Below are 24,234 nucleotides of genomic sequence, written 5' to 3' on the forward strand. Positions count from 1 at the left end.
AGCGTCCACGTCCAACTGTATATGATCTTTGAACCACTGAAGACGACGCATGTTGGTTCAATCACGTCAGAATTGCATATTGCGGTCTAGTATGGATACCTATGTTGAGAGCCCTCCAGTTCTAAATGCTTTTGTTGAGATTTGTTTTCTTGTCGATGTGCAGAACTCCGCATTCGACCTGTCGTCCGAGGAAAGGCGGTTTTTACATATTATCATTTGTAGCACCATACAGTCACTTCGGTGAGAGTTTTCAGAGGTCCATTGCGGGTATCAATTGCGGTTGACTCCTCTGTTTTTATTTCAGTATAGTATGACTGATTGATGACCTGGGATGGACCAACTTGTAAACAATTTTCCGATCAGATAGGTCTGCAACAGGACATCCTATCACAATGCCCCTTTCAAACTCTGTCAGTTGCCTTCTCGCAACAATTTCACTCGGAACATAGTTGCACTGACTTGGGAGCATCACATTCCTCTAATTCATATCGGATGTAATCATGTGACTCGTTATTACATAGCACGATGCACCCTTGGGATGACTGTTGATTTCTTTCCAAGGAATCTCTCTCTCTCTCTCTCTCTTTATATGTATATATATATATATATATATATATATATATATATATATATATATATATATATATATATATATATATATATATATATATATATATATATATATATCTTCTAGTGAGATGTGCTTTACATTATGGGAAAATACTAAGAATAGTGATCAAAGCTTTAACCACCTTTACAATGAGTTGCCCTGGTGTTGTACCATCTTTAGACTTGAACTTTGTTTCAGGCGCAAACTTAATTGTTTGCATACTTGGGATTAGGAGCTAAAATGACCAAGCATATAAAATTGCTTGGTTATCCTAATATACAATATACCCAAGTTAAAAATTTATTCCCATATATATATATATATATATATATACTCTCTCTCTCTCTCTATATATATATATATATATATATATATATATATATATAGAGAGAGAGAGAGAGAGAGAGAGAGAGAGTATATATATATACTCTCTCTCTCTCTCTCTCTCTCTCTATATATATATATATATATATATATATATATATATATATGTAGAAATTATTTTAACTTGGATATGTTATGTATTCAAGATTCCAAGTAATTTTATATAAACTTGGTTTTTAATCCTATTTCGCAAGTAAGCAAACAAACAAGTAAGTCAAGTTTGCGCCTGCACGTAGTGAAAGTCTGAGGCAACTCGTGGTAAAGGTGGATTAAGATCGGATCACTTTCCTTAGTATTTTTCCCTTAATGTAAAGCACATCCCCTTGCGGAGATGTATGATGCTATGCATTAAGGAAAGTGATCATAGCTTAATCCACCTTTACCACGAGTTGCCTCAGATTGGCACTAACACGAGTTGCCTCAGACTTGCACTACGTGCAGGTGCAAACCTGACTTTCTTGTCTGTTTGCTTACTTGCGAAATAGGATTAAAAACCAAGTTGATATAAAATTACTTGGTATCTTGAATATATATATATATATATTCACGTCTGAGCTACTTGTATATAAAGGGTAATAAAGGCTGAAACCGGTCTGGGTATTGGCCCTTCCCGTAGTGGAAGGGCCAATAAAAGAAACAAAAAACTTTGTCAGAGGCACGATAACACAAAAAAATTTCCAATAAGACCATTCTCAACAAGACTATTGTCAGAAATAATGACAAGGAAGTCGCTGTCATAGCTTGAAGACTAAGGAAAGCTACGAAATTCTAGTCGAATGTCACACCAAATGTGATTGCTTCCTTTGCCGCTCAGGTTCCGATGCGTTTGCTTTCCCAGGCAATACCATGAATAAGGCTAACCATTCAACAACCTACTTCGATATTCAATCTGTCGGAAACGGACTTCAAGGTCTTCTGACTTGGTTTTTAGGTGTGGCTATAATGCCCTCTGGCGTGCTAGCATTGAGTGACCAGGAACTCTTACCCAAAAGGTTCTCTGTGTCCATCTGCGTTATTTATCTGATTCCCTCCTTGAGGCTTTTCCCCTTTCCAAACCAAGCGATGATTTTCATTGCTTGGTTTGGAAAGCTTCCTGTTGATAGCTTTCTTTTTTTTTTTTTTCTTTTTTTTTTTTGAAAAGGACTGAAATAACATTAATGAAAGGCGAAATACAATACGCCGGGATTCAGATTTTTCAATTGAAGTACTGACACGATTCTTATCATGAGCTTGTATGTTTTTACTATTCGAAACAGCTTAACGTAAGTTGTTGTTATCTTTATATAGTTAACAGATATATTTTATTTGTATAACTTAGTTAATAAATAATTAACAAAAGAAAACTAACTGAATATTCATTATTTTGGATTAAAAAAAATCAATACTTCCAATCTATTCCACTTTACCCTTTCGCCAAAGTAAGATCTGATCGTTCCCACATTAACACTCTACTTCGGCTGGAAGTATTTTAATCTTTCATGAAACGACTTTTGACATCGCAATTATGGTTTCAGCTGCACCGTTTTTACTTGCATTATTTTGCAAAATGATTCGAAATGCAATGCCATTAAGTACTTTTTTTCGTCTCTGATATTCTACATATGAATTGCATTTGTTTATGATGAAATAAGTTATATTTTTAAATTCTTATAAACATTAATTTTTTTTCTAATATATATTTTAATAAATATAATAATAGTGAAAATAAAACAAATTTATCAATAAATTGGAAATAAGCTTTATACACCTTCTATGATAATAAAAAAAAATTATATAAAATTTACTTGTGTATCACGGATGGCAATAAGAGGGAGAGGAGATTCGACCTTTGGAGGGTAATGGATGGCAATTTTGTAGCCAATGAAGTTCTAACTGAGGCTCGGCTATTGCTGTTACCCTTCTGCCATGATCAGAGCTTTAATAGCTCAATAACACCTTATCACTACACTGTCCTCTACAGATAACGGGGAAGATGAAAAGCATTCTCGCCCCTTTAAGCCAGTCCTTATAAGGACTATAAGGATAGCAATAACGCTATCTTTCAACCAACATATCAAGTCTGTATGTGCAAAAGCATCTAAAGCCATAACTCAGATCTATCCGCTAATCAATAGAAATAGCAAGCTCAGCAACAGAAGCAAATTGCAACTATACCAGATGACGATTCGTCCTATAATCACCCATGCCTCTCCGGCCTGGAGCCACACCTCTAATACTAACATTAGCAAAATACAGCGAGTGCAGAACTCGCTGTATTGAGAATGATTCTGAACTCCCCGTGGTATGTTAAAAACAGCCAACACCACAGAGACACAAATATTCCCCATATTCTCTCTTATCTACAATCCTTAGCATCCAAGTTTTTCCTAAAGACGTCCACATCCCAACGATTTGGTTCAACAAGCTGCAGCATACGATCCAACGGACATATTCAAATATAGAAGACCAAAAGCTATATTAGCCTTCTATAACGATGCATAATCTCCATGCCCATTCAGGGCGAGCAAACTGCTCGTAAATTTTACCCTCACTGTAACCACAACAGATAGCGGGGAATATGAAAAGCATTTTGCTTCACCCTTAAAGAATAAATGTCAATTGTCAATTGGATGGCAATAAAGAATCCAATACCCTTGGAGAGTGATGGATGGCAATGCTGTAGCTAATGAAGTTCTAAATGAGGCTAGGCTATTGCTGTTACCCTCCTGCCATGATTCAGAGCTTTAATAACTCAATAACACCTTATTCCTACACTGTCCTCTACAGATAACGGGGAAGATGAAAATCATTCTTGCTTTGCCCCTTTAAGCCAGTCCTTATAAGGATAAGGACTTGGTATAAAAAATGATGAAATGCGATTATGGATCGCACTTTTGTTTCAACAATGAGGCTTTCGGTTGTACATAAGTCTGCCAATACGTTAATACTGAAAAACGGACCTACAACAAATTAGTACTACTATTGATTAACTCCGTATTTTGGAATTTATAAAAAGACATGCGTGACGTCACTGCAAAACCATTAAAAACAAAGAAATCAAGGAAACTGCCATTACCAAGAGAGTTAACACGCAAATAAAACTGCTGTACGCCTGATTAGCTCATCTTCAGTTAAAAAACAATTCTTCGTCTATCGAGGTTGTTTTTAAAGCTTACACAGCCTTCAAAATAACCTATACACACTGTTGGGGTTAACTTTGCCAATGAAGTAGGAATTTTGTAAATGGTAGATGATAAATTTATTTCCTTTTCAGATATAAGACAAAAACTGTTATAGTTGTCTCTCTCCATTTAATCCAGAACAAAAACAGTACGAAAAACCTTTGATCAAAGGAGTCAGAACAACTATTTCCGTTGTTGAATTGACATTGAGCGATGATTGATATTCCTGAATCATAATGATGTATTGTAAAAATAAAATACAAAAAGAAATTAATTAAGGTTAATGTGTTATAGAGAAAAGCAATACTAAGCAATTCACTTAGATAAAAAAAGATCGTATTTACAACGGGAATTTTGCGATAATGAAAGATAAGTTTTACACATTGCTTTCCATATTAACTAGCCTTCAAACATATGAGAAGGTAGGATTGTTTTTCTAACAGACTCTCGACTTTTAACTCACGCAAAACAGACATATCGACCGGCACAGTTAACAGACCTCATATCTTAGCACCACGGCCATTATTATCTTGTCTGTATTATTTAAAAAATCTCTGTATTAATCTAACGCAATGCGTCGGTATTGCATGATATATGATGGCCTAGGAGCCTCCATAGCTTAGTTGGTAAATATCGTTAAAAGATATCGTGGTTTTCATTTTGTGATAAGTTCCGTTGTACTTGTTCTTTTCTGCGAGAACATCAACTGTGTTTTAATCGGCAAAGAACTAAATACTTCTAGAGTATTGATTGTTTTCTGTTTCAGTTGAATTGCTGATGTTGCACTCCCATCTATACTAAGATTTGCAAGATTCCTGAGTTTCTAAGTTTACATTTCCATATAAAAAATCAACGACTTTTAAAAAGGGGCTTATAGGAGATGATGGACACTAGTTACCACAATAAATGAAATGCCAAAAAGAGCATGATAAGTAAGGCTATTTTTTTCCACATATATAGCAAAATATCGAAGCAAATCGTACAGAAGCGAATCAAAAAAATATGAAACATCCGTTTTCATAACATAATCGTTGTTTTCCTCATAAATAATTTTCATTCAATTTACTAAAGCTTTATTTGCTTTCGAAAATCCTAAAGCCCCTATCCGTTTCGTGAACCTACAGAATTAATGAGTTCTTTATGTTCATTATAATCCTATTATTGTCCAGAACTCTTTTGCACGTGGCCTTATGTGAATATATCTGTAATTTTGTAATACCTTGTACGTGGCACATGAATATGATATTTGGACGATAGGAATTTTACAATAGGTTTATAGTGCGGTTATTTCATTGTTTCGAAGAGACACTAAGAAATAGCAACTGCTTACGTATGCAAATTACAAAAGTGTAGATCTGTTTTCGTTGAAACAGAGCGATTGCAATTTAGAATTTTAAATGTACTACCGTAATATAAAAGTTACAATGATTATAAGTCGTTTATGAATGGTAAACTGGTAATGTTTATTGCATATTGTGTCTTAATAATGTATAATTAATAGATTTTAGATGAAATAATCATGATAACTCTAGAGTCTGCTTAGCTTAGTCCGTTTCGACAATGCCCTATGGTTGAAAACACCAGAGTTTGAATCCCATTTAGCAGTCGAAGAATCTTTTATCAGAGCTTTTTGAGTAAAGGAGAGTTAGCTAGTGTTTTTATATAGACACGGAAGGTTCTCCCCACCTCTGGGTTTCTTTTCGAAAATAAGCCAGAAGAACACAAGCAACTAACCCTCAGGCCAGACTAACCACGGTCTCCAAAATTTACGTTTACGAAAGCTACCTGGGAAGGTCATGCCCCTTACGAGTCTGCAAGTTTATGATTATTCTAAATCCTGTCTTTTGAATAGCATGGCTTGGAGAAAATCGAAAAGCTCGTTCATTCAAGAAGTTAACCTTAAATTAATGTTGAAAGGGACTACACTGAAAGTAAAATACTTCTGTTGATATTTAGGTTGGTTTCAAGTTCTCATAAAGAACCGGCTTTTTTTTTTCTTTTTTTCACGACAACCCTGAAAGGTTATGGTGAAAAAAAAAGTTGTAATGCTCTGTCATCTTTAAGCACCTTGAGAGAACTGAGATATAGATAATCCACAAATCTTCAACTCGAGAGCATTTCAATCCATTTCAGGTCTCCAATAAGTAATTCGGCGGTTTCACATCAGAATATTAAAATCAAAAATCATCTTTCAGCTAAAGATATTCACAAACATCCATGCTGCACTAGGATTCGAACCCATCGCTCCGCATGTAGGTTGAGGAGCACAAATACGGTCCCTTTGGACAACTAGTCCAACGCGTGTGATTACCAGTGCATTCTGATCCAGTGCCTACAGATTTACGTCATATGGCGATCACAGCAAGAGAGAGAGAGAGAGAGAGAGAGAGAGAGAGAGAGTATAAGATTTATTTTATATATTTTAATTGATTAACTGGCAGCTTATAAGTTCCTCCATATGAGACTGACAAACTCATCTTCAGTTGAAAAGCACTAATGATGGTTCGTGTCATAGACAGAATTTGAACCCAGACCTCAAATCAAAGGGCGACTTCATCAAAACCGACTGCGGTACGAAGGGTCCTTCTAGTCTTTTTATTTGAATTATTTTGATTTTTTCCGACAATTTTAAATTTTATTTGACTTATGTTTTGCTACTGATATCAATATTAGTTTAATTCTCTACAATTATTTGGTGCTAAATCCGTATCTGATATATATAACAAACTAATCTCGGGATTCTTCTAAATAGACCTGAAAGAAACCCGAATCTGTGTTTCTGACATCGAATTCCCACCCATGACCCTAAGATATATATTTTTTTCAGTATCAGTTAGCGATTTCTACTTCTTTAGTGTCAATTACACCTATATGTCAATTATGCTATACACCTATTAAATTACCATTCTAATGGTAATTTAATAGGTGTATAGCATGAAATACAATGAGAAAAGTGTTGCATGGTTAATCCGTACATCTAGCATATATTGATTATGACAAAAAGACATGGGAGATCTAAAATTCCTTTAAAGAAAACGTTAGAGACGAATATAGGCTTAAACTCTTTGAAGCTATGGATTTGCTTATAAACACAAGAAATATGCTGCTAAGTTAAAAGGACAATGCGATAGGCGTCATTTCTTTTGAAAAGATGTGGACGCGAGTCTTGTCATGTCGTAAGGGACTTTTATCGAGGCAATTTCATCTGAAGGTGAATTGAATTTCCTGAATCTCTGAGTTTTTCTCCTACAAAACAAGCAACTGGAATGAGAAATCATAAATCTACCAGACAAAGTTATATTTAATGGCATGAGCGACGTGAAGTAGAGAGAGGGAGTTGCATAGTCGTCTCCAGAGAGAAGTCAATGAAATTACATGATGCCAAGTAACAAAAATAATAAAATGTTTCTTTGAAATTAAGTAAGCACATTCCCTCATTTCAAAGAAAGATTTTGTTATTTTCCACCAGTTATTTTCGACACGAGATACTAACAATGGCCCAAACAACCAGATAAGAAACTCCTCAAATTCATCAAATTTAGAATCCCCAAACACGGGAAAACAACCAACTAGTAGCACTCTCTACTATCAAGCAACAAATTATTTCAAGTTGGTATGCATTTCAGTTTGAATGTAAATGATTCGCAGGTAGGTTAGTCGAGTTCTACAGCAAGAATTATTTGGATGATGATTATTTAGAGTAAGACCTTATAGTCAATCCATGACACAAGTGTATTATGTCTTCATCTGTGTATTTTTCTATAAATTGGTTTGCATATTTTACTGTGGCTTTCTGAAACTCCTGTATGTCTACTCGAGTTTCAGAAAGAAAAATATCCTTCCACTATCAAAGACCAAGTAACTCAGATGCTGCCGAAAATGCCTGAAATTTTCTGCTAATCTTCAATGGAATTCAACTCCATATCTCTTTTCAACGAAAGACACATTCCTTTGTTACAAATGTCTCCGCGAAGGAGCCGACAAACACCAAACAGCTGAATGAGTGATCTCATGTGTCATTAAGAACTTTGAATTTTTAAGAGACTTCTAAAATTGTCATCAGCATTCTTGGAAGATGACACTTAGAGATCACTTAAGACGCTCTGCAACTAGAACAACGAAATATCTCTTTAGACGTAATGATAAAATCAATCACCGAGTTCTATTCCTAATCTGCCTGTTATTATCTTAGTCACTATAGTTGCTCCTGCTGAACGAGATTCATCTTGGCAGAATGAGGAGAACTACCACATCGTGTCGGTTATATTAATGATAATGTGTATTATACCGTATTTTAAACGTCGCTGAATCAGCGGAACTTAAATAGTTCGATTAATATATTAATACTCCTATTAACATTAATATAGAAAGACAGCTGTAGCTGTTCACTCTTAATACTTGATCTATAAATCACATGGTACGGAAACAGATCACGTCTACAATTCAAAGTCTTATTTCTAAAAGGGTGGATCGCTCTGGTTTGCAAAAGTAATCTAAGCATTACGAAAGATAATAGGAGGTAAGAGAGTCTGAATAAGTGGAATTAGAATATCGGGAACAATCATATATCATTTATGTAATAAATATAATCCTGTGTAGAAGAACAAATATGTCAGCACCCCACAGTTAAGTACTAATCTGTACTTTTTTTGCATGTTATCAAGACTGCATCTCATTCATCCCCCAACTCCTTTTATATCTGTGTATTATGTTGACTGCAGATGGCAGGAAAGTATCTCGCCATTCTTATCATCAGATCTTTAATTTTACATTTGCCCATTCAGCCCTTTCGTTTATGGATATCGTATTTGTATTACGTACAATTTTACAAGAGTTTAAATGCCCAACGAAACATGACGTGATCTCTTCAGAAAAATATTTCTATCAAAGTATTGTCATAAAGGACGCAAGGTCACACCACATTTCATTAATACAAGCGGAGACATTTCCATCTCAGTCTACAGCCACTCGAGCTGAGTTTCAAACTCATAATGCTAGAAATCACTTTATTGTTAGTAAACAGAATGCACTAAAAACTGTTTGTATTCCCTGTAGAAATAATCGAAATGAAACATGCGTTTTGTTGAATCAATCTGAACGTTAATCTATTATTATGTACGTCACCATTTTGCGAAATTTGGTTTTCTTTTAAGAATGAAAACAGAAAAAATACCAAAACAAGCCTTAAATTATAAACCATTAAGAAAAAGAAAACCAAGATATGTTCTTAAGAGAGTCAACGACGACTTTTAAGGCCGAAACAGGCCAATCTTGGCCTAAATCTTTGATAGGCATGATGATGACGACGATGAATATTTTCTTTTTATTCTTAATTAACCTATCACATGTTGTGTATTCTTTCTTCTTAATAAACCATATCCAACCACAAAACGTACGGCGGTCTAAAACAATATATAAAACGAATAATGCTTTCCTGTGATGAGCTTATTATGCTTATACTGGATGGTATGAAAGCACCATAAATGAATTAAAGCCAACAATTACTCTATCAAAGAAGACCCTTACTCCTATCACAACGAACGTTCATGAAATATAACAAAAACAGAGCCTCCAGCTATGGATTTATATTATAACAAGCATGTCTTTGTCCAAATATGGCAATTTTATACGTGCATTAAAATGTAGTTTAGTGCTTTGGGCATCTATGAATTTATCCATCTAAATATGTATACAGTATCAGTTTTCTCTCGCTAAATGTGTAGCCATTAATAGCAACATATTGGGGTGTATTTTATAAGGCCACTTTCTTCTGACGCAGTTAAAGGTTATAGATAATCTAGAATTCCAGAGACACTAGTGGTACATCATTTATCGTCAGCCATAATTCAAAACCTTAACGAGAGAGAGAGAGAGAGAGAGAGAGAGAGAGAGAGAGACAAACTTGTGTTCTGCGGTTGAATCTTAAATCTATAAGAGAAACATTACGGCCGAACGTAGGGCCATTACACAACCCCAAGGCCGTCTGCAAGAATATCAAAGTGAGTTGTGTTAGTAAAATCAATTTCTTTAGCTTACACTAACCTACTTTATTTCGCGTCTTGTCACACGCACAAGGCCACCGAAGGAGATTTGTATCAACCATTGAGTACTTTCTAAATGGTTTGGTTAACTCTTTGACTTGTTGCTCAAAGTTTTACTACTGTGGTTTCCTACAACCTAAAGAAAAAAGTATCTCAACTTCTTTCTTTTGTTATGTAAGACTCTGTAGGGAATATAAAAAAGTATGTGTGTGAGAGTGTAGACGTTATACTTTGCTATGTTGTCAAGGGCAGCCGACTTCCTAGCTGTAAGGCATCGAAGAAGAAAGCTAACGGAGTTTGCGCACAAGTATTGACTTTTCTCCTCAATTTCCTGTAGCGAACGCGAACTAAGCGGTAAAAGAAGAATATTAGACGGTTCAACAAGATCTAAATTTGAACTTAAATTCCGACTGCTTTGAACCTGCTGACTACAGGATAGGGAAATTGTTTAGAAAACGAAGTTAATGCACTCAACCACATCCTGGTTCTTATAGTGATGGTACTTCAGTGTTCAATAAAGAATTCCATTTTTTCGCATTCCTGTGAAATATTTTTATCAACTCATCATTCTCCCAACACATCGAAAACTGCAACACTCATTCCTAACTAAATAAGGAATCTTCCGCTAGTAATATTTTATCTTTTCCCTGAAGCTTTTTTTCTCTTATAGCATTTCGGTACAAGCTTCTCTGGTTTGGAAAGTTTATTTATATTTCATAGTAACGGTAAAATGTTTGAACATTTTGGCAGTAAACTGTTTTAAAGTAAACCTATTTTACTTGCATTCCAAACAATGGTTAAAAAATAGAAATTTTCAGCCACTTTTAAACTATAATAATGAAGATCAATCAAGCCATAAAATTTCAATTTATAAATATAAATATAAAAATATATCCAAGTGGCTTATGTATACTATGAAAGTTATATAAATTAGTTAAAGGTGTATTTAATTAATACTGCTTATCTTTCAAAAAGTTTTAAAAATGAATAATTATTTAAATTATTTCATAACATATAATATATATCTAGATATTTTATATAAATTATTAAATTAATTTTAAGAAAAAAGTTATTTTGTCTTATTTTTACGATCATCGTAAAATCGAACTTGGCTATATTATAATCCTAACAGAAACGAGGTTCTTCCAATTCGCAAGCGATTAAGAAGTGATTTCAGATCACTTGTTAAATATTCAGTAACTTTCTATTGAAATATCACCAAGATTTTGCTTTCCGGAAAGTTTAAAACTAAAATTGACCATAAAAAGACCACCATATGATATGTTTATAGCTTTGTTATAGAGAATAAAACACTGAAGCGTGTTTCAAAGATATTTACAGCATAACTTACTGTGTGATTACAGGTTTAACTCCAAAATACCGTGTCTTACCGAGTACTTGGCCAGCCACGGTTCTTCCATCTTCTCCAACCACTGCATTTCTGGCATCCCAGGTATCGGTGTACTGAACAAACGCGTATCCTTTATGCATTGAGATTCCTATGATTCTTCCGTAACGCTGAAATATCCTCTCTACATCCTCCTTACCCACGATATATGTGTTGAGATTGCCCACAAAGATTCGAGAATTCACTGCTTGAGGATCACTGCTGTTGGTTTGGTTACCAACGCGGGTCATGGTAGATGGCAGCACCGTCGTGAATCCGTTTTGGGGAGTACCCTGAAACGAAAAATAAGTGTTTCGTTATTATGCAGCAGAATTGAACATGCAAATTATTAAAAACTTACGATAAAAATAAATAATTAAAATAAAATTGCGTCCGCTTCATTTCCAGTTGTCTGAGATTTTTGACAGGGAAACTAAATGTATCACAATTTTTTTACGTTTTTTGTTTATTTATAATATATTTTTTATTAAAAATAAAATATAATTTATTATTATATGCTATAAAACATATTGAATTTAGGCATTTAGAAAACATTTCTTAAGATATTTCTTTTAAAATTTAACCACCTTTTCATTTTTAAAAATGTTTTTCTTTAAGAAAATGGAATTCAAGAGAAGTGAAAGTTTTTTTTTTTTTTGAAAAGACTGGATTGGGAATCAATCGACCGTGAAATGCGGTGATTGATTCATTCAATCCAATACCATTGGAGGGTAAATGGATGGCAATGCTGTAGCCAATGAAGTTCTAACTGAGGCTCGGCTATTGCTATTACTCTCCTGCCATGATCAGAGCTTTAATAGCCAATAACACCTTATCCTACACTGTCCTCTACAGATAACGGGGAAGATGAAAAGCATTCTTGCTTCGCCCCTTTAAGCCAGTACTTATAAAGATAAGTAAAATATCATTAAATTTTATGTACACTATACAAAAGCAATGATTGGTTCGTTTTGAGCACTAAAATTATGATTTTATACTCCATGTGTATGGATGTGAAAAATATGCTTTCTCTTCTGATTTTGCTAGACTAGATATGCGAAACAATTTCATAAACCTTGTTAGAATATAAATGTAATCTGTTGTTGGATGATTGCATATACATATCGCAGGATGAACTGATGAATTGTTATATCATTTTGTGAATTTTTAGGAGCAATTTAAGTTTAACGTACATTTTATGACACACTTTGTTGTGAACAAAGTGGAACGTAGATATTTCGACAATGGAAATTTTCGGCTGCTTCATAATATAATACACAATGAAGGGAATATGTATAAAGCCTTAAGGAATTCTATTTATAGTTATAGGATCTCTCTCTCTCTCTCTCTCTCTCTCTCTCTCTCTCTCTCTTTCTCTCTCTCTCTCTCTCATTCTTTCTTTGATATATCCAAATATATACATATATCAAAAACATCAAATATATATTTAATATCGTCTCGGTGTCTAGTTGTAAATATCGAAATAAAAGTAATTCTTCATGATGACTAATTTCTGTCAAGTGACAGAAATTAGTCATCCTGAAGGATCTCAAATCTCATCTTCAATCTCAAATGAAGCTGAAATTTCAATACCATGAAAAATGAATATATATTTTCATTTTAATATACACTTAAGAAGTTAAGACTACTGTTCAGAGATTAGGTTGCTAAAAATTAACTCCGGGGAAGGCAATTGAAATCACGAGAGGAGTATAATATATATATATATATATCAGTGCTGTGTTAAACACCGGGAGGTTTGTCTGTTTTGTCATGATAAACAATAAACGTTTTATTCTGTAAATTCTTCCCGTATGATTGGTGATTTTATTATCTTATCGGGAAACTTATTGGTGATAAGTTTCCCTTTCAATCTAATGCATTGACTACCCATTACGCCACTCGGTCGTCTTGTAATGACATTCTACATTGAACAAAATATCTACAAAGATTACTCGATAGTTTTTCGTAATCTTTGATAGACGTAAACTTTTATGTTACACAGTTGATAAGAGAGGAAGAAAGGATAACCAGCAGTGAATCTTATTATTATAAATTTAAATGCATCACACACACACACACACACACACACACACACACACACACACACACACACACACACACACACACACACACACACACACACACACACACACACACACACACACACACACACACACACACACACACACACACACACACACACACGGCTTGCCTCAGTCATCAGACGATCTGGTTCGGCAACTTCCGCATGAAAGAGTGAAACGCTGACAGCGTTATCTGTCAGCATGTGTCACGTTCTTCGAAAAGGTCAAGACAATTCAGTTTCTTATATCCACTTAAAGACTTAAAGACTTTCTCTGTATTCTTTATAAATGTTCCAACCTCTTATTTAAGTCGATCTTGAAAGACTTCCATTCCTATTCCTCCGATCACTTTTAACAGTCCATTGATTCTGTTTTGTCATCGTTGATATATTAAATTTTGTAACGTGAACTTTACGTAGCTTTTTCTACCATGCATTTTCCGATTTTAAAAAAAAAATCTTATTATTAGCCATTTATTGAAAGAAAATAACCACTTAATTTTTATCTTGGTTGCTAAGGCCACCCCCTTAGATATGCCTAGAAAAATTAAAACATCGCTATTTCATTTCTTCATTTACACTTTTTCCATTTCGTTTTTTGTTATATTTTACTTTTCGCCACGATTTTCCATTACACATACACACATTCTCTCTCTCTCTCTCTCTCTCTCTCTCTCTCTCTCTCTCTCTCTCTCTCTCTCTCTCTCTCTCTCTCATCCTCTCTCTTTCTCTCTCTCTCTCTCACACACACACACACACGCACGCATGCACGCACACAGGGAAAGACAGAAGACAGACAGACAGAGAGAGAGAGAGAGAGAGAGGAAAACTACGGAGACAGAGATAAACAAACTATACTCTCTATATATATATTTCTCTCCATCAGTTTTTCGCTCTCTGTGTGTATGTGTGTCTTTTGTTTATCTCTGTCTCCGTAGTTTTCCTCTCTCTCTCTAAAAACGTTTCTTGTTCTTCTTCCTACAAAATACAAAACCTCCTGACCACTTTTAGCTAGAATTGTCATTTCAGACTGCTCGTAACTTTTCTTATCTTACATCGAAATAAACCTTCATCTGAGTGAACATTGGAAAGTATAAAAAATATACCCGAAAACACTAAAATTGGAGGGAATTCTTTTTAATTTACAACGTGATATCATTCGGAGAAAACGTGATCGTATTACAACACTACAAGTTCTCATGTGTTTTATCAGAAAAAAAAAATCCTCCGTCCGCCCATTTGGGAGATGCAATAACCAGCAGCAGCGCTGTAGGAAAATAACACCGATTCCCTCTGCTTTTCTTGTACGTTGCAAACATAGACCGATCTTCAATGCTTGTGCGGTATGCCATCGAAACGTGACAAACAGTGGACTTGTTTTATAGCTAAAATGACAAATGACACTTTAGGCGAGAACAGAGCAACTTGGTCGATGAGCAATGTCTGTTGTCCTGCTATAAATATTCCTTGGAACGACCGCAAACTTATCTTTTTCGTCACTTATGAGCGGGCTTAGCCAACTGATTGGCTGAAAATTATGAACGATTTGCTGTTTCGTCTGGAATTGAAATAGAGTGATGGATGGACGAATGTTAAAACTTTTCTCGCTGCCGCAAACACGTGTATAGTGAAGCGAAATAAGACGTCAACATTCTGTGTGCATCCACGTATCAATCTATCTTTTCTTTTTTTTTTAAATCACATTTCTCTCTCTCTCTCTCTCAAATTTTGCGATATGCAATCTATCAATTTATCTATAAAATAAAAACGGAATGATCAAAATATGTGGGGAAAGAGAGAGAGAGAGAGAGAGAGAGAGAGAGAGAGAGAGAATTTCAATATTTCTATTTTTTTCTTTGCTCGTAGAATAATCCTGGGTTCTAATCCAATATGGATAAATTATTTCTACAAAGGGAATAAGCGGAACTCCCTATCCCTAACTTTTTCAGAAAGTGGCAAGTATTCATTTTAATCATCACTGATAGTTGAGTGTATGGCTACTAGCAGTGTCTAGACGTCAAGAAGAAAATATGGCAGAAAACTATCTCCATGTCGTATACCTCAACCCTAAATGGTATGTTATTGTATGAGATAATGTGAGTTCTATGGTCGACTTTTTTCCTGAGTTGTCTGATTAAAAACAAGTTCTTTGGGAGGAAAAGAGTCTCTTTGCCTGTGCCAAATTCACAGTAAAAAATCCACTGAAAAAAAAAAAAAGAAGTAGGAAAAGTTCTAGATAGTGAATAGAATCTAACCTATAACAGTCTTTCTTCGGGAGATCTAGCATGACGAAACCAGACGGATTTTCACAGGGCTATACCTCCTGAATGGCATACCGATGTCAGGAGCATTTCTCTAAAATAAAAGATACTTAAGTGAAATTAAGTTAAGTGAAATCAAGTCTGGTCTCAAATGAAGCTGAAAATTTTCATCGTCAGATAATTTGATGAAAAACTAGGTTCATATCGCTAGAAGTTTTTCATACCACAGATAGACAAACTTGCTTGAAAACATACGGGGTCCTTTCGGTTCCTTGTTAGAGTCCTGTCGTACAATATTAAAGTGTACAACAGGATTGTAACAAGTAGCATAAAAGAATCGATATTTGAATCTGTAGGAAGTATCATCTTAAATAGTAAACCCAAGATTTTTGAAACTAAGAGATATTAAAGGGTTAGTGTCTGACCTGCCCAGAATACGAATAATTGTACGGTATGACTGCCCCCCCCCCCCCTTCAATAAATGGTAGATGATGTCCATCGTTCGGTGCGAACCCACCACCTTGCTTATTAGAGAGTTGAAGTGCCTTGTATCTTGTTTAGTTCCAGGTTGATATACAGCAAGAATTTGTTGCTGTGTACTTTGAAAACACAATCTAAAGCTTGGTCCATACACATTATAAGTGCCATTTACGTTTAGACACTTAATTTTCGAACAGAAAGCTAGATTTAGGAAACGGCCTGATGGCTTTCACATTTTCTACAATAATCAACAGCCAATTATTTCATCCTGTCTCTTTATATGCATTTCTGTCAGTCTAACGCCCATCTTACTCCCTCTCTCTCTCTCTCTCTCTCTTTCTCTCCCCCCCCCCCAGATCTTGGGGAAGAGAACCTTTACAGTCATTTTAATGGAAATTATCTGGTCTCATATAGTGATGGTAGGGCGTTTCTTTAGAAGCTGAGATAATCTTTCTTCACTGCAAAACAGACAAATTGATCGGAGAAGGCTCGCAGTTATCAGGGCATATATTCATTCGTCTTAAGCTATAGATGCTTCGCCGTAACCCTAAAAAAACACGAACAATATATTGATCGTAAGAGGTTTGCTGACAGAAAACATTCCCCGTATTTATTTCATTCTCCAAGACACACACCAGGCACTTGCTAAAATGGTGAAGTATACTGAAGGAATAGTTCGATGGATTTCTGCTTACGTCAGTAAAATATTTTGCGTGGCTTTTTCTTTTCTTTTCTCGTGTATTTGAACCTGCGTTTACTTTGTTCAAGGTTTGTTTTTAGTAATCTGCCTATTTGCCAATAGTGTTTTATCAAGCTAGTCTATTAATTGCGTTTCCCCCCTCCCTCTTTCTAATGTGTGTGTGTGTGTGTGTGTGTGTGTGTGTGTGTGTGTGTGTGTGTGTGTGTGTGTGTGTGTGTGTGTGTGTGTGTGTGTGTGTGTGTGTGTGTGTTTATCGGTCTTGAAATATTACGTAACCTATTGTAATTTTCTTATTATAACGAACCATTCTGCTTTGAGCGTATCAGAAGGTGGAGTATTAAGACTAAGAGAAAGTACGCGTGACAAACTACAATTATGTGGTTTATCTAGAAGGCGTTTTTTGCTTCCAACACACACACACACACACACACACACACACACACACACACACACTGTGGTGCTAAGCCTCATCGGCGGTTCTGATAACTTTTCCCAAGAGATCACGTCTCTGAATCACGCATTACATCGGGGAATAAAAACTAAAGAGAACATGTTGTTAGCAAGGACCCATAGCAATGGTCTGACGTAAATGTTATCTTATTTATTTCATTCTTTTTTTTTTTTTTGATTTAGCGATGATGAAATTACCAGCAGTTCTACAACTCTTAATGTTTTATTTCTTTGACAGAACACAATTTGTTAATACAGAATGAGTAGTTTTTTGTCCACTCTGCGTTATCTTCTAAACACAATATGAAACATGAAAAGGAAACCGGAAGCAGTGGCACGCCTAGCGGCAGCTTGTCAAGTCATGAAATGTGCCATTATCTATCAATATTGCATTGATAAAGGCAGCGTGCGTGTTGAGAAATGAAATACACACGAATCTCAGGGAAAAAAAAAATCAGTTCTCGTTTAGATTTTTTTTTAAAATTTTATATATATATATTAAATTTTTATTCAATATTATATATATATATATATATATATTAAATCATCACGGAGGCCCTACACGAGATCCGGAGGTCCTATATCTTTATTTCATATACGTATGCATGAGTTTAAAATTTTGTATTACGAAAGTAATTTAAAAGTGATTCTCATTTACGAAAGGTTGTAAACCTACAGCAGATTAGTACCCTCGATGGACTAAGATTTTTTTTTCTTTTTTCATTTCTTTTTTTCTTGTCTTGAACCTCTACTTTAGTGGCCTCACTGATCTTGTTGAAGTCATTTCGGGCCTCTAGTAAGTGGGATAGTGGGCTCACAGCGAGCGACGAAATTCATCTTCCACCTAAAGACATTTAAAAATATCTATGTTCAAGACGGTGTTCGAACCAGCAACCACCTGTTGGTTGGAGAGCGGATATTCTAACCATTTGGCCAACCAGGTTCTTTCCCAACTTTTCGTTTTCTTTAAATTTGAATATTGTTGGGTTTTGAAATTTTCCAAATATACAAATGATAGAAATTGGTAATAGAGTTTTCACCCCCTCCCATTCAACTAAGTAAAATGTAATCACATCGTTTGTCTTGCATGACCATCTGCATGCCCAAATTTAATGTAGATAATCACGAATGATAAGCAAAAAGCGTTTCCATACGAAATGTGAAAAAAAAAAAAAATTCTTTTAATTTTTCCGCATGCTTTGGATGGCAACATCCACTAACGAAGTTCTCCTGAATGGTTCAAGTCGTCAACCCACCAGACTTTTTCACGTTCATTCCATCAATGCACCTTCGTTTGAATTACTTACGCTATCAATTTATTGCCCGACCTTATAGAGATTTCTTCCGTACACAGAGGCTATTTGTCGGTTAACGTCATCCAGTGGGACATTTCAGCACCACAAAAATCACACAACACTCTCTGGTGTGATTACGAATAAGAGAGTCGCCATGTTTGCAATCCTGTAACAACTATTGCAATGTCACCACTTCACGAAAACGTCCGAAAAATACCTTAAAGAGATAATTTTCTTTTGTATATTATGAAATGTTCACAAAAACATAATTTGTAAAATACATATATAAATATAGTTTGTCTATTATGTATTGGGGGGGATACACTGCCTCCTGAAATAGCTCTGACATCGGTACATGATTGGTTACTTAGGAAACCAATCATGTACCGATAGGAACGTATTTTACGTTCCTATTTATGGTTCCCAATTCTTATCCCAGCCTTCCTCCCTCGTCCTTCCATACAGATCAAGTGGCCGATATTCTATCTCCTAATTGAAGTCAATTCCCTGTCCAAATCTGGTCCCTATACGCATTTAGGCAGAAGGTTGCCGAGGACCATCTATGGTAGGTCCGATGTTCCTATCCGAGTTCTCTGTGTTCTTAGGGGTTTATCTGTTTTCAAAGTAAAAACTCCAGATATCAAGCAACAAACCATCCGCCTTCGCTCGAGACCAGCTAATCCCCCCTTTCATTTAAAAAATAAAGGGGGGTTTGTGTTTATTACCGAGAGAAATATTCCTCATGTGAGCGACAAGAATCGACCCTAAATCTTACTCCAAGTAAAGGACATATTTCATGTCATTCATATAGCTGAGCTACTTATTAATTCCTAATAAATTAGAAAAAAAAGAAAGAATGAAAGAAAGAAATTTTTCTTTCGTATATTGTTACTCATGAAATTGTTCAAAATGAAAACAGATTCTGTAATGGATGCATTGCTGTGTTGTCCATTGATGGAATAAATAAAGGAAACAAAATTCATTGAAATTCAATAAGCAGCTATTTTTTGGCAAAATAACTTTATAAGGGTCATATTAGTGAACGAATAGAGCAAATGATAAATTATATATATATTAAATAATTGCCGATTTTCAAACGTTTAATTAAAAACTCTGATTCACAAAATAATCTTTGAAATTTTCGCATCGCAAACGATGCTAAATTTTCGCATCGCAGCTATTTTTTGGCAAAATAACTTTATAAGGGTCATATTAGTGAACGAATAGAGCAAATGATAAATTATATATATATATTAAATAATTGCCGATTTTCAAACGTTTAATTAAAAACTCTGATTCACAAAATAATCTTTGAAATTTTCGCATCGCAAACGAACCTACGTGGATATGTTTCGATGTAGAATCGGTATTACCCAGACATCCTTGAACAGTTAATTATCCAAGGATGTCTAGTATTACCCAGACATCCTTGGATAATTAATTGTTCACATATGAAACAATGAATAAAATTGCGCATAGTTTGTTTCGATTTCATTGATGGCGACTGGAAGTTTTGATTTCTGGAAATTAATGTGGCATTAATGATATTCTTAAAGAAATCGTGATATGTGCTTTTTTTTTACTGCTGTATTAGTTCTCTAGATGGGTTGAAGGTAAAAAGATAAATGACCATTTATAGCAATATTAGCGATTTGTTGGATATCGAATACAAAGATCAACAGTTGGAACACTTTTTTCTTTTTTTATATCGCTCACTGAGTATAATTAGCAGCCTACCGATAATCCATCCAAGCGTAAGTGACTCAGATTAAGACACTTTCACTGCAAGAAAAAAGTCCTGGCAGAGGGTTTTGTATTACGAAAGCGATCCAGTATTTGGCGAGAAGGTGATGTAGCCATCTAGAATAATTTAAAGATCAATTTAGGCTTGAAGAAGGTTTGCCTAGAATTTCAGGTAAGTAAGCAAAAAAAAAAAAAAAAAAGAGAGAGAGAGAGAGAGAAAGAAATAACAAAAAGAAAAGAAACAGCCATTCCATGTGACCAACTAACTCACCTTTAACTGAAAAACTTATAATTGTTGTCTGCGTCCTTGACCCGGATTCGATCCGAGATTTTTTTCAACAAAAGGGTATTGTAGACACTGACTAAGATACGAAAGTTCAAGAGCATAGAAAGTGAATATTTTATTATATGCAGAATAAATTTACATTGCATATTCAGTAAGGAATATATAGTTCATATGGTAACATTTATACTTTTCGAGCTATATACGGAGAAAACAGATCACATCAAAGATCAATCATATTTCGAGAGGTTTAGTGGAACATCAGAGAGAACTTTTGACGTTCAGTTAAGCATGTTGTTTGTATGAAAGGAAAAATCACTAGTTTTACGCTCGTATGACCACACAAAAATCTGTAATTAGATTATAGAAATCTTGTAAACCAATCACGTTATTTAGATTGAATTAAATTATCAGGATGCAAAGGAATTGATACGCGGAAACGTTACTTTGATCCCAGAATTCCCCCCCCCCCCTCAACTAACACACATCGTCTTTGATGAAAAGCCAAACGGCTATTTTTTTCTGGCGAGGTTGATATATAAGTTAAGGGGATAAAAATCCCTTATTGTTTTTCAGCCAGTAAGCGAAACTAAGATCGAAAACTACGATCTGTAACGTTTCATGCCGACGAACTGTCAGCGTATCCATCCAAGCGTAAGTGACCACTTGGTAGTGCCACACCACAGCAACTCGTTGCAAAGGTGGAGCAAGTTCCCTCACTGTTCTTGATATTTTCTCATAATGTAAATATAAAATAAAACACACAGCTCTTAAGAGATATAGTACTGTTTTACATTATGAGGAGAGGTCACTACCCAGACCGGTTTCAACCTTATGAGTAAGTAAAGCCGTCTCTAAAAATTCGGATTCGGACGATCCCTAGGCCACTCAATCGTGGGCGAAAGACCGTCCATCTCAGCGTTGGCTCCACTCAGTGATGGCCTTCCAGCCACACGCCACCACCGAGCAGAAACGCTCAAATTCCGAAGAAAATCATTCACCGACAAAGCCCCTCAGCGGGCCGTGCCGGAGAACACTTTCCCCGGAGACTCAAAATGCTCCCTTAAGGCAAAAACCCAAGGGAGCGAACTCATAATAGCCCCCACCGGTTTCAGCCTTTTATGAAGCTTCATCAGTGAGTAGCTAGACCTAGAATAGAATATCAGAGTTTAAGTGAAGAAAACTTACATACTTTTGCTATACGCTTTCCCAAAAGGTGTGTCACTATATTATATTATAACATATTATAACATAGTATAACTAAGATGAAAAGCCAAACGGCTATTTTTTTCTGGCGAGGTTGATATAAGTTAAGGGGATAAAAATCCCTTATTGTTTTTCAACCAGTAAGCGAAACTAAGATCGAAAACTACGCTGAAACCGGTCTGGGTAGTGACCTCTCCTCATAATGTAAAACAGTACTACATCTCTTAAGAGCTGTGTGTTTTACATTATGAGAAAATATCAAGAACAGTGAGGGATCTTGCTCCACCTTTGCAACGAGTTGCGGTGGTGTGGCACTACCAAGTGGTCACTTACGCTTGGATACGCTAACAGTTCGTCGGCATGAAACGTTATAGATCGTAGTTTTCGATCTTAGTTTCGCTTACTGGCTGAAAAACAATAAGGGATTTTTATCCCCTTAACTTATACACATCGTCTTTTTCATTTTATTATGCTTCCTTGATGTCGAAATATCTCATGTATAGCCATTCCAAGCTATAACAGCAAAACATTATTCTAGAAAGAGAGAAAAGTAAGCTGCGGATAAACTTATCACTCCAAAATAAAAATGAAATAATAAAATAATAATAATTGCGTTATTTAAAATACCAACTGATTAAACAGAAAGAGAACATTATAAATACTGTTTTCTCTATTTTTCAATAATCTGATTCAGTTTCGTTTCCATAGAAACTACCTTTATTGTTAGCGTAAACATCAATTAGTCTATTGTTGACATAGCTCTGTTACAGGCGTTTCTCTCAAGAAAATAAATACTTTTAATGAATGTTTACTTAAGATACTGTTTTTAAAAGAAGAAAATTCCAATTAAAACACTATAAGTAGTTCGAAATTTCTAGAATTACATTTTAAACTAAAAAAAAAAAAAAAAAACGTTGAACAGTAAATGTTTAGAAAAGTTAATTATGGTATACCGAAATATAAATTGAACCTTTTACAATGTAGAAAAACAATTATTGGAAACAGCTTTTTACTGTAAAAGATCATTAGATATACCTGTAAATAAATATATTCTTATTTCTGTTCATTTACTTTTCTTGCAGCGATAAAAGGCTATGTTGAAGCTACATTGCCTGAAGGCTACCAAGAAAACTTGCCATCCTTAAACGGTAATATGCTGTCAGCGTACAGCTAAGCCTAATTGGAAGCCTAATATAATAAAGTTTTTCACGCCATCCGATGAGTTGCTTGTGACCACTACTTTCGGGAAAGATTCTCCTAAATCACTTAAGATACGTCTCAAGATTGACTCTTGGATAAGGTTAGAGCTAGTGATCTGTGTCAACACTCAGTTATGATCATGACAGCCTACGAATGTCAGAGACAAACAGGCGTAATTTTCTCCGACACATTCCTTCCTTTTCTTTTCTTTTTTTGTCACAAATACCATTCCACCAGGAAAACTACCTCACTTGCAGATGATTCGACTGCAGTATTCCAGTTATTTATTCGCTCCGATTTAGACATTTTGATCGAAAGTCGACTCTACATTTCCGGTATTTTAAAATATCCAATGTAGTTTTTTTTACTTTGCAGTAAGTGAAAAATATGTGAAATTACCATGGTTACCATGGTTACATCGACCAGCGTTATATATATATATATATATATAAATGTTTGGAAATATAGATTGACATGCTTGCCATGTTAGTATAGTTCGTATCCCATAACACGCTCGCAGAGCCCTATAAATACTAACTGCTGGAACATGTGCGTGCCAGAGTCGGTAATAAACCACAGCAAATGCAATTGGACGTGGTCCAACTTTGATGACATGAAATAAACAGCAAAAAATAAAAATAAAAAAAGATGTTCTCAAATTTTAGTTACCTTAATGATTGAAACTAAATATAAAGTAACGAATATTTGGACTCGTGTACTTAAATATTACAAAGCATAAGAAGAATCCTATGAAGCTAAATTAAATATATCTTTTTTTTGTTTCTTCCTACAGCTACTGTTCATTACAGAAGAAATAAAGAATGTTGTGATGAATGCATATTCCATGAAGAAGCTTTATAAATAAGCAGCCTTAGGCGATTAAATGGATCTCCATTGCTAGCCATCTTAACCTAATTGAAAGGAAGGGCTGCACGTCTGTAAATAAA

At 35.1% G+C, this 24,234-nt stretch overlaps 1 protein-coding gene across 1 annotated transcript in view; it reads right to left on the minus strand.

Annotated features, from left to right (window-relative positions):
- Positions 1 to 24,234, minus strand: part of LOC150110287 (uncharacterized) — a 129,871-nt gene that overhangs the window by 100,917 nt on the left and 4,720 nt on the right. The window contains exon 2 of the mRNA XM_090398761.1: positions 11,588 to 11,876. Coding sequence (XP_090254887.1) covers positions 11,588 to 11,834 — 247 coding nt within the window. The 5' untranslated portion in view covers positions 11,835 to 11,876. The remainder of the gene's footprint in view (positions 1 to 11,587; positions 11,877 to 24,234) is intronic.

This window comes from Typopeltis vanoorti, chromosome 1 (genome assembly GCF_054136105.1).
Source record: "Typopeltis vanoorti isolate ZY-2024b chromosome 1, IOZ_Tvanoo_1.0, whole genome shotgun sequence".
NCBI classification, from domain to species: Eukaryota; Metazoa; Arthropoda; class Arachnida; order Uropygi; family Thelyphonidae; genus Typopeltis; species Typopeltis vanoorti.